The 20,211-nt window shown below is 40.0% G+C and overlaps 2 protein-coding genes and 1 long non-coding RNA gene across 4 annotated transcripts; 2 read left to right on the top strand and 1 right to left on the bottom strand.

Annotated features, from left to right (window-relative positions):
• Window positions 1-85: 85 nt before the first annotated feature.
• On the top strand, window positions 86-9,865 carry adm2a (adrenomedullin 2a). The gene is made up of 3 exons (XM_058067296.2): window positions 86-195; window positions 291-454; window positions 6,936-9,865. Exons 2-3 carry the CDS (start codon window positions 381-383, stop codon window positions 7,339-7,341), a joined length of 480 nt encoding a protein of 159 aa, XP_057923279.2. The 5' UTR covers window positions 86-195; window positions 291-380; the 3' UTR covers window positions 7,342-9,865.
• LOC144901140 (uncharacterized) lies at window positions 6,077-12,104 on the bottom strand. Its single transcript, XR_013629306.1, has 3 exons — window positions 11,755-12,104; window positions 7,843-10,924; window positions 6,077-7,766 (listed from the first exon to the last, which is right to left on the bottom strand). It is a non-coding gene; the product is annotated as an uncharacterized LOC144901140 (long non-coding RNA).
• Window positions 11,862-18,983, top strand: LOC131125602 (ATP-binding cassette subfamily G member 4-like). 2 transcript variants are annotated; one of them, XM_058067293.2, is made up of 16 exons: window positions 11,862-11,951; window positions 12,087-12,182; window positions 12,883-13,110; window positions 13,536-13,653; window positions 13,719-13,851; window positions 13,921-13,971; window positions 14,056-14,201; window positions 14,673-14,796; window positions 15,160-15,274; window positions 16,829-16,959; window positions 17,027-17,122; window positions 17,190-17,358; window positions 17,427-17,527; window positions 18,004-18,162; window positions 18,233-18,351; window positions 18,672-18,983. In XM_058067293.2, exons 3-16 carry the CDS (start codon window positions 12,894-12,896, stop codon window positions 18,895-18,897), a joined length of 1,905 nt encoding a protein of 634 aa, XP_057923276.2. In that variant the 5' UTR covers window positions 11,862-11,951; window positions 12,087-12,182; window positions 12,883-12,893; the 3' UTR covers window positions 18,898-18,983. The 2 variants fall into 2 exon arrangements, with proteins under 2 accessions (XP_057923276.2, XP_057923277.2); XM_058067294.2 differs by lacking the exon at window positions 12,087-12,182.
• The last annotated feature ends 1,228 nt before the right edge of the window (window positions 18,984-20,211 follow it).

Here is a 20,211-nt window from a genome sequence, read left to right as displayed (position 1 = left end):
GCAGCTTATATTTTGCCCTCACCTTTTGACTGTGATGCTGCACGTACCGGTGAAGTAGGAGGCATGCAGGGAGCTCCGCCCCCTGCCTATTTAAACCCCATGTCACCAAAAAGCACTCAGTTTCACACCGAGGAGAACCTGCACACATTTTTATTAAACAAACTGCGCAGCACTTGAAGGCAGCTTGGAGGGAAGGTAGGATTTGTTCACTTGTGTGCTTAATTCATTTTATTCAGATGAAGTGCCATCATAGTCGATTCATTATCTTTGTTTTTTTTACCGTCTCACAGACCTGGACAACTTTTTGTTGCTTTTTTTTTCCTTCTGGAATTTAAAAGTGAATTGACCTGGTGGGACCAGGAGCCAACCTTGGTCCAGAGATGCAGTCCCTTCTCCCTCTCACTGTCTACTGCGTCAGCCTTGTCTGCTTCCAGCGGCTGCTGGCAGAGGACAGGTAAGAGCTTTTCCATTAGGTGAGAGCGCTCTCACACGTCCCATAAGGTGGCATCACGGTCCATTTACAATCATTTGTCATCATTAAGTTGCCTGCAAAGTTGGGATTGTAAGATTTCTACTAGTAAAGCTCAGTATCGCTCTCAGTAAGTATTATCTTGTTCTTTTGTTTAGTTGTGTCAAGCAAGATAATGTGCACTGCACTGCAAGGTCAAATAAAAGAGGTTAAGTCAAAGTGACACGCTTTCATTTGAACATAAAGTAACAATGGTGACATATGACAATGACTTGACCTATTTCATTGGCTTTTACCGTGTCCTACTGGATGAGGTATAATTGTGTTTTTAGGGGAAGTAAGTTTTAATGTCACATGATTTGTTGTCTGTAGTTTCATGTTACTTTGTATGGCTTTCATTTTCCAAATAGACTCCCAAGCGGAAGACAAAAAATAAGGCTTGTCTTAACTGGGAACATACCGACTGACATGTGCTATTGCAAAGAACACCTGCACTTGTACTTTTCCGTCCCATGCGATATTTCAAATACCACAGAGCACCAGCACCAGACACAAGGCAACACAACACACACACACACACACACACACACACACACACACGCACACACACACACACTCGCGTACTCATGCAATGTAAATGATGAGTCAGTGTGTGGTTGCCCTCTACTGGTGGGTTTTAGATTTGTTGACTTACAGTACATACAGTATATACATATACTGTATATAGTATACACACACATTACACATATATGCATGTATACATACATATATAGTATATACTTGTACGTACATACATTTATAGTCAATACATACATGGATACAGTATATGCACACATACCTTACACACAAACAGTATACAGTATGTACTGACATACAGTCATACTATATATATATATTATACTGTGCATACATAAATGGATACAGCATATGCATGCATACATACAGTGACACACATACTGTATATACTGTACATGCATACATATATGCATGTACATGTACTATGTATTCACATAGTACCAACATACAGTACATCTATACAGTATATACAGTACATATACAATGATATACATTACATCAAAGGACTGAATCAAAGTATCCATATTCTGTATATAACAGAGGTATGGATATTTCGGTATCGATCTGCACATGATTAATATTCAATGTGCGTTGCTTAAAGGTACTACGACAGTGCTCCAGAAACACACACACACACACACACACTCTGTATTCTCATTTTTCCTTCCCAGCGAGTCTTTGGGCAGTCAGCTCGCCCTTTCACCTCAATCCTTACATAGTCAGGGCGTCCACTAGACTTCTTAAAGATGTTATAAAATTAATATGTGTCCCTACTGTAAGCTATAAGCACCAAACCTAAATAAAAATCTATCATCATTTTACAGGGACCAGCTTTGGGGGGAAAAGGCAGGCTTCACTACACATCTTAAAACCAAGCCTGGTGCTCTGCCAACTGCCATCTGTCAGTTTGTTTTCATGCTGCTGTTTTCTTAATGATGTTATTGTTAAAATCTATATGTGATTTATACATTAGACAGACTAAACAGGCTTTATGTCAAAAATAGCGTTTTAGCGTTAAAACTGCATGTTCCCAATGGGACTTACTAAAATCACTTCTGAAGTCAATTCCTAAAGGCTGGATTTTGAGCAACACATTTTGAAAACTGAGGGGCCTCTTATGTAAAATGATTGACAAACACTATAACACTGGCATTTTGTGCCCATGAAGGCTGCCCCATGACCCAGATCTGTATGGTTAGATTCACACAGGACCTATTGGGGGGGGGTCGTCCATGACTTTTATGAAGACTTTTAACACTGCCGATAATAACAGTCACTCCTCTGCTCTTCTCACCTTGCAAACCTCTCAAAAATGTCCTGTCTGGCTTTCATTAGGATAGCACATTCCCCCTCTTGTAGATCCTCAGAGCACATTCTGTTCCGTCACTACCACGCGCTGACTGATTACTACAAGGGATGCTTTAAACGCCATTCTTTTCCCTGCTTGTGTTAGCATTCATCTTATTCTTATTCATCCCGATAAGGCCAATCCTCCCAAAAAGGCTTTAGAATAATGCACTTTTTCAACCCTAACAAGAAAAACTAACAACATGGCTTTACGTAACATCATTCCTTAACATCATTCCGTAACATTCCTTTATTTACGTGGAAAAATCCTGCTAAAGTACAAGTTAAATATGGCTTTGGCAAAGATCAGGCTGTACGGTTCAGATTCCAGAAGTCGGAAGCCGCTCAAGAATTCAAAACATAAGATACAGTGGAACGGGTTTACCTCGGACTGACATCGACATACGCGGTTGTCGACGTAACTGAAACTGACACGAGCCATTGCTTCCATATTTACTAGAGACATACGGAGAATGGGAGAGAATGAAGGATGGTGGTTAAGGGTTGTGTTGGGAGGGATTTGGCATACGCATTTGTTCTTCACGTATATATAGATGTTTTATTCAAGATCCCTACGGATTTGACGGATGTGAGGTCAGGCGAGACACGGGAGAAGGCCCTCAACTGGCCACCAGCCAATCGCAGAGTCTGCAGTTAAGCCGAGATGCATGTTTTTGGAATAAGCCGGAGGATCTGAAAAAAAAAAAAAAAAAACATGCATGCGTGCAAAATTCACATAGAAACGCCCAAACAGAGATTCAAACCTAAATCTCCTGACTGTGTTGCCATCATGCTAACCACTAGACCACAGCGTGGTTCATATTCCAAAATTCCACTTTTTCAAAACTCTGTAAATAGAAGTCTAAAATTACAACTCAACCAGTAATCAATTATCCAATTAATTAGCTATTTTGGTATTCGATGAAACATATTTTTGATTAAAAATGTAAACATCGTCCGATTTCAGCCTCTGAAATGTGAATATTTCCTGAGTCATCCCTAAAAGGAGACCTTTTATCCTTGTGTTTTAGTCAAAACAAGATATTCACCCACATCAGCTGTGACTTTGAGTGAACAGTCAATCAACATTTCTGCCTCTTTTCTGATAAGTTGTGGACCAAACCACTAACTGTTTCATTTGGTCTGTCGAGGGCCTAACCGATTACGCAATTAATCCAAATAAAGCTTCAGACTAACCTAAACAGATCATGTAAATAAATTATGGAATGTAATGTTTGTATTCATTGTGCCACTTTAGCTAGCTTCCCAAATGTTTTCCGGGATGTGTCGCCTACGGTGTGCTCTATTTAGAAAACTCAACAGTGGTAACAGTCTTGGAAACATTAATATTTTTCCATATTTGAGTTTCCATTTAGCATACTTTTCCCAGATCAAATTCCATACTTTCCATACTTGCATAGGAACACTGATACAGCTGAACATTCTTATGTGTCGTCTCACGGTTATTAGATATTATGCCTCAGGGTTGTATGAATTGCTCCTTAGGGGTCCTTCTGACCCGTTCCCAGGTTTAAGTCAAGGTGGAAAAAAACAGCGATAAAACAGGCAAGAGAATTCCATTGTGGATTAATCGCTAAGACCAAAACTCCTCCCGCCCAGCCATACAGCCTAGATTTCCGCTCAACACAGAAAGAAAGCTACACCATTGTGAAGGAATGGATTTTTATTTTTAGAATATGCCCATAAAAAACTGAGCCGCGGGCCAAAGAGGGCCCCTGGGCCGCACTTTGGACACCACTATCCCAGGGGTCATTTTCATCTTGCAGCTCGTTTATTATTGGTCCTCGGCATATTCCAAAAATAGAGTCGTAAATTCACAAGATTAGCCTTAAATTTAAGGAGAAAAAAAGTCGTAATATTAGTCAAAATAAGGTCAGAGGTCACATAAGTCCCGCCTTTCATACAGTAGCGGTCTCTGGCAACGCTTGTTACGACCAAGTATGAAAAAAAGGATGTGATTTTGAGAATAACATCGTACATTTACGATGATAAAGTCGGAAACTTATGAGGAAAAAAACTCCAAATACTACACGAATATAGTCATACATTTCTGAGAATAAAGTTGTAAATTTAAGAAGAAAAAAACGTCATAATATTAACTTTCCCCAAAGCCAAACGTCACATAAGTCCCCCCTTTCATAGCTGTCTCAGACAATGCCTGTTACGACGAAGTGACAAAGTCGCAAATTTATAAACAAAAACTTTTAGGAGAAGAAAGTTGTAAATTTTCAAGCATAAAGTTGTACATTTATGAGAAAAAAGTCATAAATCTACAACTTTATTATAAAAAAATTACGACCTTTTTTGGTTGTAAATTTACAACTTTACTTTTGAAATTTATATTATATAATATTTTTTTTCCCAGTGTGCCCCTAATACTCATATGTCATATGTAGGATTTACTTCTATTTTTGTATGTATTACATTAAGCATTATGTGTCATTGTTTTATCAACACTGTGACAAAGTGTGAGTGTTTCAGCATCAAAAAGACGAATAGATGCATTTTCCGCGTTCCAAGTGCAGCTGGGTGATGTGGCACCGTGTCTCATCCTGGAAATAGTTTGCTGTCCATGCTGTGGTTCTGGCATGTCACAATTATTTATTCTTCCTCGCAGTGGCTGCGCAGCTAAAGTGGCTAAAATAAACTCAGACCGTTTCACATTTCAGTGTGGGATACCATATCCACAGGCTGCGTGACACTTGTAACGCTTGCTGGAAAAACTCAAGTCGGCATCTCGCAAGTCGGAACATTTTACGTTTCTGTCTTTATCCATCGGCTGCCAGGCAACAGCACACTGCTGGATCTTCCGTCAAACACAGACGGGGACAGTGAAGTGAAGAACTACCACTGTCCTTGACAAACAATGGACAGATGGCGGGACTGTGTTTGCTGAACTGCGTGTCACTTTGTACATCACAGTGTAAAACATTTTAACAGCTTAATTGCAGAAACAGCATAGCTAGGGCATACAGCATTACATTTCCCGGAATAATACTGTTGATGTTGATTAATGGGAAGACCGCTCCCGGAACTGTCATTACTGGAAGAACTCATCATTAACCGCATTGTTCAATGTTTATAATAATAACAATAAAAATTATGTTATTATTTATATATATATATATATTTAATATTTTTAACTAGTTTATTTTTATAAATGTGTTTTTATATATTTATTAATGAAATATAGTCATCACTATTATTTCTTAGTTTAGTTTAAGATGTGAATTATTATAATATTAAATTTGAATACATTAACATTATAATAAAAATGCATAACTTTTACATTGGTGACTTTTGATTTTGTATTTAATAAAAAAAATTCTACAAAGCTGGATGGAAAAACTAACTAAAATAATTATCACTATTATTCATATTTCTTAGTAATTTAATATTTTGACAAGTGATGTGAATTACATTGTTTCACATCATTTACATTTACATTAAAAAAATGTATTTACATTTCTTTAATGCTAAAACAATCTAATTAAAGGTGAAAAACTAACTCAAATAATTATCACTATTATTTCTTAGTAATAGTATTTTTATGTGATTATATGAATTATTATAATACAAAATTTTAATACATTAACATAATAATAAAAAAGTAAGGCATAAGTTATATATTGGTTGCATTTACTTTTAATTGTTTTTATTGTAATTTGAAAAAAGTCTTATAAAAAATGAAAAACTCACTAACAGTCCTGTATTGTGCTGAAATAATTTAATAAAGGCTTGCCAATTGAATATGGTAGGAACATTAGGTTGGCACCTTTTGCAAAAAGGTTAATGATGCACATGAATAAAAAGTGCCCATGTACTGTAGATGCAGAAAACCAGACAGCAAGTTAAAAAAATGATTTGTATTATAAAAGCTGCTTTGTGTGGCTTAATCAGATTAAAAGTGGAAATGCCAGCCGTCCTTTCAACATCAGCTGTTATTGCAGCAATAGTCGCCAACCCACATAAGGAAATACATTTCTCAGGCGAAAACCACCCTGCTCGATTCAAGGTCCTGTATAGTAGCATTTTTAGCCCCCACTATAGTGTATTGGAAGTATGTTTGCCATCATCTAACCTTGATCCTGGAATGTAGATGGTTTAAGATATTAAGATGTGTAGCGAAGCCTGTTTTTTCCTGGTTGTTCATTTATTTACATCATGTTTAAGATATTAAGATGTGTAGCGAAGCCTGTTTTTTCCTGGTTGTTCATTTATTTACATCATGAAAACCCTGAACCCTCAAAACTGACTGTTTGAGCGCCTCTTCTCAAAAAAGTGGAGCAAACAAGTGAAGGGGATGATGAACCATATTAATGTGCTAACCTGCCTAGCAACAATTGGTTTGTACTTTGGTATATGTTGTGTGTTAAAAATGCTGAAACCAATCAATATATGCCAAGCTAATTAAAGATTCACAGCTCAGCTTTGTGAAATGAGTGCAATAATAAATATACTGCTTACTGCTCTACAGGGTTCCTCTACAATATTTTCAAATGACTTTTCTTTTGCTTTTCAGCTCGGACAATCTCAACAAGCTGACTGACCTGAAAGAGAACCCCTCGTTGCCCTCTAGAGGCCAAACAAACACCGTCGCCCACTCTTCGGTGCCCACTCCATCCCCAAAGTGGAACCATCTACTCACCTCCAACATGAGAAGAGCCAATCCCAGCCTGGCGTGGGCGCAACCCGACGAGCGTTTGGAGGTTAAGTGGGGAAAGGGGTCCAGGGCTCGTCGTCATGCCCACCCGGGTTCCCGGGGGGCCCACCACTACCCCCATCATGCCCAGCTGATGAGAGTTGGTTGTGTCCTTGGAACCTGTCAAGTGCAGAACCTCAGCCACAGGCTTTATCAGCTTATCGGACAAAGCGGCAGAGAAGACTCGTCCCCCATTAATCCGAGGAGTCCACATAGTTACGGATGAGTGACCCCCTCACCCCAAAGGAAATCACTATTTTCGGGTATTTATCTCTTAATGTATTAGTTTGGTGGATGTATCCCATAGTGACAATTACAGTATACTTCACATGAATGACTGCTGTGCCTCTCTGCTTTTTCTGCAAACTATATCAGGTTAAGTTCATTTCGACTTCGGACCACTTTAAGTTGACCCACCGCCCTGAGAATTTTTGCCTTTTTGGGGGACAAGTCAAGCGCCTAAGTTGAACAGGATCCTAATCGTGTTAATGCAAGAATGAAGGCTTATCTACAACACTGACCTTGCCGCTGGTTGTTATCCGGCGCTTTGCTGATCAAAAACTGGTTCCAGAGTCATGTCAGATCATATTTATGCTCATTGATTGTCCAGCACATACCTGTCCTTTGCAACAACCGGCTCACTTACAGCATCTGTGGAGAAAATTCTTGAAATTCAATCGGGAACACTTTTCAGTCATATATCGCCATGGATAGTTGGTAGACTTACAGGTTTTCTCTTCAGATGTGTAGCGAAGCCTGTATCAGGGAGTAAGAGTGGCTCTTCTCCCATAAGTGGACCGAGACCTAAAGACTGCTCATTTTAAAGAGGCACTTAAAACAGGCACTTATTTTGTTAGTTTGTAAGTGTAAAAACAACAAAAATTAGGGGAAAAAATCCCATGCTTGGTGTTATATTTGAAATTTAGCAGTCAATTCTATTCCACTTCCACCTCCGAGGTTCTCAACAATTTTGACCCAGGACCCAGCATCACCCATTCAATGCAATCGTTGCAATGATGAAAATACTTTCTGACAAAACATGACAAATGATATTGTATCGTCAGTAGTCAATATGCAGTATGAACTCGCAAGTTATATTATTGCTGCTGATGCAAATGTCACAATGGAGCAACGGATCAGCTCTCTGTGGCTCCGCTGTAGACATTTCCACTTGCCCTGTTGGCACATATCAAATATTAGTCCTTTCACGTGATTCGTAAGTTCTGCCTGCGAGTCAGGACTTTGGGCTTGACAGCAGTTTTTATTCAAGCTGACCTAATCTTTGCAGTCAAATGCGGCACCACAGCAGGGGTGGACAAGGGGCCCTGGAGCTTTCCACAGTCTGTACACTCAAACCACACACGTCCACAATATATATTACAAATTACAATTACAAAATCATTAAACCCGGGCAGAATTTAGTGATATTTATTTATATTTATTGCTTGAATAAAACACACAAATGTATGTTGGAAGAGTAAACCAGAATTAGAATGACAATATTACAAGAATAAAGCTGTTATGATACAAGATACAAAAAAATAGTCATGTTGGGAGTTTATAGAATTACAATCTTTAATATTAAGAGTAAAATCTTTGCGAGAAGTCGTAATAAATATGTTGCTTAAAAAATTACAATTTGTGACAATGCGATATTTGTGACAATTTCAGGTTTGGCTTACTTTTTCTTCTGAAAAAATAATCTTAATTTATGAGACTAAAGTTGTAAAGTTCTGAGAATAAATCGTGGTTATTATAACCAAGAAAACATACAAAAAAGTCATTTCTCGTTTCTTTTCATAAATTCTAACAAACAAATAAGCGTACCGCTAGATAGAGCCCACGTACCAATAGTGGTACTGGAACCACATTATGGTAAACAATAAACCAAATATTAGGACTTTTTACACATATTCCGAATTTATTATCATCCGATGATGTAACATTTTTCTTTACAGCACTTCTTCTTGTAGCATTACAACTTAATTTTTTTGCTACTTCTTAGCATGGCCCTGAGAGTCCTTTGTGTCTGGTGTACCTAGAGGTCACAACTGGTTCATTAGTTTTAATCTGTTCAAAGGCTTGCTGAGGTGAAACACGCCGTTCTGTCTGCTGCAATCGAGCTAATCAATGTCTTGTGATAGATGGTTATTAGAAGGCTTTTCAAATGCTGAATGAACCTCTGCGCTTCTGTAAAAAGAAAAAAAAAGGTTACCCCCCCCCACACACACACACGGTGTGTTTTTGTGTTATCACTTCTTATCTCCTCAATGTTTGATTTGTGCTCTGGATCTTCGATGCTATTTTGTGCAGCACGCTTTTAGTGACGTCAAAGACTCCGCGAATACCTCCCACATAGGAAAACACTGACTCTCAATTGCAAATAGCCAAACATGATGTGAAACATTACTTGACATTCCCATCCCTGTGTTTGCGTGTGAACGCTCTATCACAAACTGTGTCCTTTTGTGAATGTTACACTCGAAGATTTCAATATAAAGATGCCAGTGCACTCCATATGGCATTAAGATGACTGTGAATGACGTGTGTAAATAGAGATATTTAGCCAAACTATTTAAATAAAGTGTCTTGCGTTGGAGTTGTATTTATGTTCCATGTTTATGGCACGTGTGTGTCACCAAAGACTATTTATGTAATCTTTTTCACTTGACACAGTGGTAAAAAAAAAAATAAAAAAAGAATTTTGAATGTCTGTTCATGTTGTTCACTCTGTAATAATAAAGAGATAGACTGTGGTGTGATGTATCGAGTGTAATTAATAATTCTGACTAAGGTCGCAGGTATGCTGGAGCTTATCCCAGCTGTCTTTAAGTGAGAGGCGGGGTACACACTGGACTGGTCGCCAGTCAAATTTAGGGCACATATAGACAAACAACCATTCACACTCACGGACGATTCAGAGCACGGTTTTGGAATGGAAACCCACATACGCCGTTTCTAATATGTTAATATTTTGTTCAGATAGCTTCATAACATTAGATTGGGGCACAATGGAAGCTTCCTTGGCCAACTTCTTTGTATTATTATTTGTGCACTCAAGTGTCTTGTCCTATTATTTATTATTTCAAAACGCTATGAAAAAGATTATAACAGCAATCTTAGGTAATTGGTGGCTTGACAGCATCTTACACAATATTACACAATTCTGCTTTTATTCAAAAGAGTTGGAGCTATTTTAGTACAGGAAACACCCATGAAAGATTTTTGATGTACTTATGCAACATGACCAAATCCATCAGCTGATGGTGCAAATCCATCAAGGCTGATGTTGACTTACAACAAAGTGGAATTACTTCTACCAGTCATTTTGGAGAATAAGACCCTAACCATAACCCTAAGAAAACAAAGAGAATGTCAACCAGGGTGCGTCATGTCCGTCGAAATAGTCCGATATTATGTTGGCTTGTCGTCAAAGGTCACTTCTGGTCGAGTGACATGATGGGTCGATGATGTCATTGTTTCCATAAAGCAGTGCAAACAACATGCCAGCGTTTGAAAAGACTGTGGAAGCCATTTTCCAAAAACACTGAAAGGCTGACACAATAAAATACAACACTTCCATGTGGATAATATAGGGCTAGTAAAGTCTCGCATTAACTATTCTAAACCCAGACATAAAAACATGTTGCCTTGCCTTTTTTGTTGTGGTCTGCAGCGTTGTGAGCACGACGCTCAAATGCTGCCGACGACTCCAGTCGGTAAGTAGGTAGCTGGCCATAGACAGACGCTGTATCGATCGCTGAGGGGTACATGAATGTCGGTGCCATATTGGATGGGTCAAGGCTATGCTGTAAATGAATACAAATAATTGTACTTACTTTCATAAAACGCCTTTCTACAAAGAAATATGATTTAATTCCTCCCATTTATACATTTACACACACACTAATATACTTCCCAAGTATTTTAATGTGTGTTTGGATGTATAAACACACACTTTTGTGTATTTACACACACACTAATATACTTCCCAAGTATTTTAATGTGTGTTTGGATGTATAAACGAGAGGAATTAACTTAAAAGTATTAATTATGAATAATTAGTAAATATTAGTATTAATAATTAATCATACTGTATTACATTGACGAATATTCATTTACAGCGCAGCTTTGACCCATCCAATATGGCGGCGACATTGTCGTGATGATGCATCTATTAATGTCTATGGGGGTCGGCTAGTGCGTAGCCGGCTTCTAGCTAGCCTGCTAGTAGGTAGCCGTCAAATAGCTAGCTAGCCGGTGTGTTATGGCTAAGTGTCAATGCACCAGTATATTGGCATAACAATGTTAATCATAACAATAACAGTGTTGCTGTAGCTTGGTTATGTGCACGCCACATTATGTAAATGACGAATTGTTGGCACTTTTCATAGGTGGACTAGTTCCCATACTTACAGTAATGAGTCATTACTGCAACTATACAACTAATTAAAAAAACAAAAACAATGTAAGGAGCTCATTAATCAGTGATCCGTCGATATCACTGCAATTACTATTGGGATCGACAACCCCTACTGAAAAGACAATAACACAATAAGCGACCTCATCAAAGAACAGAATGTGAGCTGGGAAAAAGACACATATCAAAGATGAAAGACTTTTATATCAGCCTACGTACCGACCGGACGTCATCGTAATCGCAATAAAAGCCAAAGTCTTGCGCCATCAACGGCATGCTTCAGGTGGGTTAGATTTACAGGAAACAAAGCACAACCGTGTTTGAATATCTTCATCTACACTTACACTTTATCCGCGCCGCTGCAGTGGTGCGTTCATGATCCTCGCTTAACTGGCGTATTGGGGTGCTCTTTCTTGGTAAGACAAGACACTTTTCACTTCATCAATAAGTTCAACAAGCTCGTAGTCGTTGCTGAATAGAACATAGTATCAACTATAATACTCTGTTGTTGCCACATACTGAGATTAAAATCATTATATTATATAATACAGTTCCGTGCCTTTCAAACATCGAAGGACGACAAAAAAGAATTGGAAGTAAAAAGGAGTCAGTACAAGACGTTGCATCATATACAACTACACGCACAGGCAAGAAAGATTCCAATCTTGTGTTGGTCTTGTCTAAAATGTGATAATTAGCAATTGATTGACTTTTATCTAAATTTCATTTTAAATCCATCAGTTTAATTTTATGTTATATAAGATAATGTACAATCATTACATTTTTTTATATTTTTATTTTTTCATCCACCCAATTGAGATAATAACAGAGTAATCTGACTTAAGTTTTTTTTATGTAATTGTTCATTTCTGATTTTGTAAACAAAAGCACATCTGTAAGCAGATCATAGCAATATGACTAGATGCTTTAAAATATTTACTTTCATTTGACTTTATTGTGGGCTGCATGGTGGACAAGTGGTTAACGCATGTCGGCCATGTTGGAGATCGAGTTTGAACCTCTGCTTGGGTGTCTCTGTGTGAAGTTTGGTGTTCCCCGGGTACACGTGTTTCTTTAGGTTCATTGGCTACTCCGAATTGTCCTTGAGTGTGAATGGTTGTTTGTCTATCTGCCCTGCGTTTGGTTGGCGACCAGTCCAGGGTGTACCCCGCCTCTCAACCGAAGGCAGCTGGGATAGGCTCCAGCATACCTCTGCAACCCTACCCGGTTCTTTTTGGGTGTTATTTTATTTGTTTAAACTTAACTCTCTATATATCAATAGATCGATCTGCTTTCATGATATTGACTTTGTGAACCACAATTCCATGTTTCCTTTGTCTCTTCCAGCACGTTTGAGAATGCCGGATAAAAACTCTTTCAGCATCCCCATGCAGGAGACCAAAATGGACCGTAAAGAACATGGAAACAAATCCTTTTTCTGTTACTCTAAGAAAGGGGATAACAGTGTCACCCAGATTCAAAACCTCTCTCAGCTTCCGCGCAATGCTGCCGTCAACCTGGAGTTCAAGGACCTGTCCTACATCGTCCGTGAGAAACGCTGTTGTCGGAAGACAGGTGCTGTAGGCTCTTTCCCTTGGAATTGTCTGAATTGAAAAACCTACAGTTAATCCAGGTGATTGGTATTGGCTGATGTCACTCATGGATGCTCAAAATCAGCGTCATAAAACCCTGCTCAGAGAATTCCTGTTTTCCTGATATCTTGGCTGACCAAGTGTCTGTTATGAAGCTTCCAAAGCCACAGCATGTGGGTTTCCCCACATCTGTAGGAAAGACATTCCTGTCAGTGATAGAGAAGTTGAAGCAAGTGAGAAACATGAGTGCAATAGTAAATCAAAACTATTAATGGATGGTCAGCCATGCAGAATAGTCACGTGACATGTGTCTTATAAAAATACTTTGAAACATTGACATTATTTGCACATTTTCTACACGGTACAATCTATGAAGTCTGATTTCTCGGTATAAAATGTCCCTTGTAGGCTTAAAAACTCTCCTCAATGGTCTCTCTGGACAATTTAACAGCAAAGAGCTTACAGCCATCATGGGTCCATCTGGAGCAGGGAAGTCCACCCTGATGAACATCCTGGCGGGATACAAGTAAGTAAGATGGCAATATACACACACTCTGCACTGTAAACTGTTCTGACTGTGTCTGGACACAGAGAGACGGGCATGAAGGGCCAAATCCTGGTCAACGGGCGCCCAAGGAACTTGAGGACCTTCCAGAAGATATCCTGCTACATCATGCAGAGTGACATTTTAATGCCTCACCTATCCACAAGGGAGGCCATGATGGTGAGTGGAGGCCATGTTTGGCAAACGTATGTCATTCTTTTCATTAATAATGTATTCTGTGAGTTTTAGGTGTCTGCCAATCTGAAACTCAATGAGGCCATGCAAGTCAAAAAAAAGCTTGTAAGTCCGAGTAAAGACATGTTCTGGTAGATTTATATTCAATGTTGATTGATGGTAATGAGTAATACTTTGGCATTGTCAAAGGTGGACGAGATAATGACTGCTTTAGGGCTTATGGACTGTGCTAAGACACGTACCAACCGTCTTTCGGGGGGCCAACGGAAACGGCTGGCCATTGCTCTTGAGTTGGTCAACAATCCTCCTGTTATGTTCTTTGATGAGCCCATCAGGTATGATATTTATTGGAGCAAATCATTTTATACTACTATATAACATATCATATCTTTCACTCTGTAAATTTGTGAACATGAATTTTCTCACAGGCAATCCATGCTGTCTGTGACACGTTGCAACATTTCTTGAAGTGCTGGCTTTCCAACTATTACATAGCAGTGTTTATTTTAAATTGCACTGTTCCGTTTAGAATAATTTAGCCGACCAAATGTCCCAGTGAGTGTTGACTGTTAGACCAAAGGCTCTGCATCTCCATTTTCTAAAATGGCTGACCTCGACATGCTTAATAAGTTACATAAAAACATACAACATGAAACATATCAATGTTTTTCCATCCCTACTAGAAAAAGTGTGTATCCACTTGTATCGGTTTCAAGTGACTGATTCAACAGAAAGGGTGTAGAGGCCATTTTTAACTGCCTTAAAATGTTGACTCCAACATCTTTCTGTCTGTACTTCTATCTCAGTGGCTTGGACAGTGCGTCATCCGTCCAGGTCATTTCCCTCTTGAAGGTTCTGGCAAACGGTGGACGGACAATCATCTGTACCATTCATCAACCCAGTGGAAACCTCTTTCAGATTTTTGACAGGGTAAACTTTTAGAACCACGACTCTACCTACATGAAGCCTTCCATAACCTTGTTTCCCCTAGCGCTCAATATCTGAGTCACGTACAAGGGAATTAACGCAAGACCAAAGCTGGCCTACATGTGGCGTGATGTTGTGGGACTGTGACAATTGCTTTCAACACAACAGTGAATGAGAAGATCCGATATGACACGCTAGGGTCCACTCCATCCCCACGGATGGTGCTGTGAAAGGGGCTTTGGTCTTTGTGGGTACTTTGTGGCACCTTACCAAATGGGTATTAAGGAGTTACTGTGTCCGGTAGATTGGGGTTTACTCTTGTAACTGCATCTGCTTCTGTCCCCCCCCAACTTCTTTGCCCTCCAGCTGTACATTGTCAGTCATGGTCAATGCATATACAGGGGAAAAGTCTCCCACCTCATCCCGCATCTGTCCAATCTGGGCTTCCATTGTCCACAGTATCACAATCCGGCAGATTACAGTGAGTGAAACATCTTGTTACAGTGGTGTGAATGTGTTTGACCCCGTCCTGATTTATTTCCTTTTGTGTGTTTGTCACATTTAATTGTTTCTGCTCATCAAACAAATTGGAATATCCAATGACCAAAATGGCCATGTGTGTTTTAAGGGGCCCTGTGTGAAACCTAATAACTGGTTGAGCCATCCTTAGCAGCAACAATCTGGCATTTGTGCCAACTTGAAATGAGTCTCCTACAGTTCTGTGGAGGAATTTTGGACCACTCATCTTTCCAGAATTATTGAAATTCATTGGAGGGTTCTCCAGCATGAGGTCATGCCATAGCATCTCAATAGTATTTTGATCAGGATTTCGGACTACTTGCTCCAAAGTCTTCACTGTATTTTTCTTCAGCCACTGAAAGGTAGACTTGCTGGTGTGTTTTGGATCATTGTCCTGCTGCAGAACCCAATTATATTGAATGTGTTGTTGGACTTCTCCCGGTGCATGCATGGTTTTCTCCGGGTACTCCGGAGAAAGCACTCCTCCCACATTCCAAAAACATGCTAGGTTAATTGGCCACTCCAAATTGTCCATAGGTATGAATGTGAGTGGGAATGGTTGTTTGTCTATGTGCCCTGTGATGCCCAAAGACAGCTGGGATAGGCTCCAGCACCCCCCGCGACCCTCGTGAGGATAAGCGGTAGAAAATGAATGAATGAATGAATGTTGTTGGACTGGAAGCTAACGGAGGTTAAAGAGAACGGGTGTCGTTGATGAATGAGTTTTTGTGAAAGATCAGTCTTCGTCCGAAGGACATTGCAGTAATCGAGGCGAGAAGTGACAAATAGAGGGATAGGGTCGGATTTCGGAGATGTTACGGAGATGGAAGAAAGCTGTGTGTGAAATATTGATGTGGGATTCGAAGGAGAGTGTGCTGTCAAAGATGACTCCGAAGCTCTTAAAAACAGCGAAACCATCAATTTGAATTGTAAGGGGATGGGCCAAGGAGAGTCATGCCTACAAGAAGACTTTCATTATCATTTAGTTTGAGCATGTTGATGGACATCCAGTAAAGGCAGTAGGAGGGGCTGTTAGTTGTGATGTACTGTAAAGAAATGTTGTCAAGGGGAAGAAGGTAAATGGGGGGGGGGGCGAAGATTGAACCTTGGGGGACACCATGAATGAATAAAACCACCAAAAGGGTCTTAATTTGCAGGTGGACAAGTGAGAATTGCAGTTATTTATTTGAATGTTCTTGTGGGGTCTTTGTGACGTTGCTGCACACTTGGGGCGATTTTGGGAAGGTTCACCAATGTTCCATGTTTTTGCCATTTGTGGATAATGTCTCTCTGTAGTTTGCTGGAGTCCCAAAACTTTATAAACACCCCTTATTACATTTTTTCTTAAGGCTTCATTTAAAAACGTCATTTTGTGTTGTCATTGTTATATTGAATTTTCGTAGATTAGCTGAAAATGTGACAGGCATGCAAAAAAATAAATCAGGAAAGGAGCATCTTCAACCTACTGTTTGTAAAAAGTCAATGAGATGTTTTGACTGGCTTGTCCCACCCCCAGTCATTGAACTGGCGTCAGGAGAGCACGGGGAAGTGAACCCAGTGCTGTTTGAGGCCAGTCTGAGAGGCCAGTGCTGTGATGAGAACAAGGATACCACAGGAAATTCATCCATGCAGGCCAAGTCCCACAGTGTGAGTGGAATAATCGGTATGACACTGCAGTACAAGCGCAAAACCCCTCTTTTGTCTTTTTCTACAGGACTTAAACCTTGAGAAACAAAGCTATGGCACTGGTATCTTCAGACAGTTCTACATCCTCTTAATAAGAAACGTCAAGGCTATATGCAGAGACACAGTAAAAACATTTTGCTAGTTTTCAATGTTCAGACAGGATTTTTGGGATGAACTTGTTTGTTTTAAAGATGCTGACTCACCTGAGAGTGACATCGCACATCCTGATTGGACTCCTCATTGGCCTGCTTTACCTCGAAATTGGAAATGATGCGAACAAAGCCTTCAACAACACTGGTTTCCTCTTCTTCTCCATGCTGTTTGTCATGTTTGCCGCCCTGATGCCCACCATTCTAACCTGTAAGAGAAGGCCATGTGTGGATTTGATACTTAGGTGGAAAGCAACTTACTATATTTCTGCTTTGTAGTTCCTCTTGAGATGTCTGTGTTTGTAAGGGAACACCTCAACTCCTGGTACAGCCTCCGTGCCTATTACCTGGCTAAGACAATTGCAGATGTTCCATTCCAGGTAATGTTTTGACTCTCCAAATTTACTAGACATGAACTATCTCACAAAAGGGAGTATACACATATGTCATTTATAGTATAGTATATTGCATAAAGGGGCTGCACGCAAGATGAGTGGTTAGCGTGCAGGCCTCACAGCTAGGAGACCCGAGTTCAGTTCCACACACTGTCATCTCTGGGTGGAGTTTGCATGTTCTCCCTGTGCATGCGTGGGTTTTCTCCGGGTACTCCAGTTTCCTCCCACATTCCAAAAACATGCTAGGTTAATTGGCCACTCCAAATTGTCCATAGGTATGAATGTGAGTGTGAATGGTTGTTTGTCTATATGTGCCCTGGGATTGGCTGGCCACCAGTCCAGGGTGGACCCCGCCTCTCGCCCCAAGACAGCTGGGATAGGCTCCAGCACCCCCCCTTGACCCTCGTGAGGATTAGCGTTAGAAAATGAATGAATATTGCATAAAGCTCTCTATGTTCCAGCTGATCTGTCCAGCCCTATACTGCAGTATTGTGTACTGGATGACTTCCCAGCCTCCCGAGGCGCAACGCTTCATGTTGTTCATCGCCTTGTCCACATGCATCGCTCTGGTATCTCAGTCACTAGGGTTGCTCATAGGGGCGGCAGCCGCATCACCACAGGTAGGCATACCTCACTAAAGTATGTATTTACATCTTTCAGCTCTTTCATTGAATACGTCTCGGTTTGTAGGTTGCGACCTTTGTGGGTCCGATCACAGCCATACCTATGATCCTCTTCTCTGGCTTCTTTGTGAATTTTGATACCATTCCTATATACCTACAGTGGACCTCATACGTCTCCTATCTCAGGTATCGACACCTAGACTACTGTTGGTTCAGTTTGGATGTACATGACCACTCAAATGGGATCACCGGGATTTTTTTCCCGAAGAAAAACACATTTTCATGGCATTCAGAAAATAATGCATATATATTTATGCTCCAGAGAGGGCGGGGCCAATCATCTGCTTCCTGCAAAAAATAAAAACACGATCAAAACATTTTTTAAAAACTTCCTGTTTGAATATTATAATTGTGAATGACATGAATGTGTTTTTTATTTGAAAACAAGTTTGTGATGCTAGACGTTCAAGTCGTAGTGCATGTACAGTGGTTTGTGTCGCTTTCAGGTATGGCTTCGAGGGAGTGATGATCTCCATCTACGGGATGGACCGGTCTCTACTTGACTGCAAAGCGCCACCCTGCCCGTTCCAGCAGCCAACGTCTGTCCTGACTTTGATAAATGTGGATAAGGCAAAGCTCTATATTGATTTCATTTCGCTAGGAATATTCTTTTTGATCCTCAGACTGGCGATTTACCTGGTTCTTAAGTACAAAGTGAAGTCAGTGCGCTAAGATGCTGTGTTCATTTGATATGTAATGAAGACTTCAGGCCAGGCTTTCACAATTGCAATGATTTTTTTGGGTGTTCCATTGGTTGCTACCCGATAACTTATTAAAAAACATCATCTCAATGGTTGTTTGAACTTCTTACGAAAAGTACCACCAATGATATTTGACTAGGCAATCCAACAAAATCACAGGAAACACATGAACGACACCATATATAAAGTCGAAAGGTTTATTTCCTGATTGAGCAGCGGTAGCTGTGGAGCTTCTCTCCCCCGTCACGATTACTCACAATCCGGGAAAAAATGAGCTTCCCCTCCTTGAATGACCAGCAGCCGCTCACATCAATTGCTAATGCATTTGTTCACTTCCAGCATTGAACTTGTACCATTTACTGAATGTGAAATATTAATATGCTATTTAACATAACCAAATGAAAACTACCTCATCCTTTGCAAATTTAATCAAGATTGATTTGCTCCGGGGATTGACTGGGTGCAGTTGAAGTCTGAAGATAAAATGTCCAACTCTCAATTTCCGATACCGACATATGTAAAATTACATATCTCCTGTGGTGCAATGAACATGTGTGTTGCGTACAGAATTTGTTAAATATCAGTTTTCATGATCAGGAAAAAAATCTGATACTGATATCACATTTTTATACTAATATCAGGCCAATAGTTATCCGTATCGATAATTATCGGACATCCCTAATATATTCATACAGTGAAGAAAATAAGTATTTGAACACCCTGCTATTTTGCTATTTCTCCCACTTAGAAATCATGGAGGGGTCTGAAATTTTCATCGTAGGTGCATGTCCACTGTGAGAGAGATAAACTAAAAAGAAAAATCCAGAAATCACAATGCATGATTTTTTAACAATTTATTTGTGTGATACAGCTGCTAATAAGTATTTGAACACCTGAGAAAATGAATGTTAATATTTGGTACAGTAGCCTTTGTTTGCTATTACAGAGGTCAAACGTTTCCTGTAGTTTTTCACCAGGTTTGCACACACTGCAGGAGGGATCTTGGCCCACTCCTCCACACAGATCTTCTCTAGATCAGTCAGGTTTCTGGGCTGTCGCTGAGAAACACGGAGTTTGAGCTCCCTCCAAAGATTTTCGATTGGGTTCAGGTCTGGAGACTGGCTGGGCCATGCTAGAACCTTGATATGCTTCTTACGGAGCCACTCCTTGGTTTTCCTGGCTGTGTGCTTCGGGTCGTTGTCGTGTTGGAAGACCCAGCCACGACCCATCTTCAATGCTCTGACAGAGGGAAGGAGGTTGTTCCCCAAAATCTCACAATACACGG

Source organism: Doryrhamphus excisus, linkage group LG2 (genome assembly GCF_037039965.1).
Source record: "Doryrhamphus excisus strain RoL-2023G ecotype Guam linkage group LG2, RoL_Dexc_Guam_v1.1, whole genome shotgun sequence".
NCBI lineage: Eukaryota > Metazoa > Chordata > Actinopteri > Syngnathiformes > Syngnathidae > Doryrhamphus > Doryrhamphus excisus.
The sequence above is the reverse complement of the archived record's forward strand: the minus strand, read 5'-3'. Positions and strand labels throughout refer to the sequence as shown.

Coding starts and splice junctions, on each gene's coding strand:
- LOC131125602 (XM_058067294.2), top strand. CDS start 12,894: ATGCCGGATAAAAACTCTTTCAGCATCCCCATGCAGGAGACCAAAATG. Junction 16,960..17,026: donor TGCAGGCCAAGTCCCACAGT/GTGAGTGGAATA, acceptor CTTTTTCTACAG/GACTTAAACCTTGAGAAACA. Junction 17,359..17,426: donor GATGCCCACCATTCTAACCT/GTAAGAGAAGGC, acceptor TCTGCTTTGTAG/TTCCTCTTGAGATGTCTGTG.
- adm2a (XM_058067296.2), top strand. CDS start 381: ATGCAGTCCCTTCTCCCTCTCACTGTCTACTGCGTCAGCCTTGTCTGC. Junction 455..6,935: donor CGGCTGCTGGCAGAGGACAG/GTAAGAGCTTTT, acceptor TTTGCTTTTCAG/CTCGGACAATCTCAACAAGC.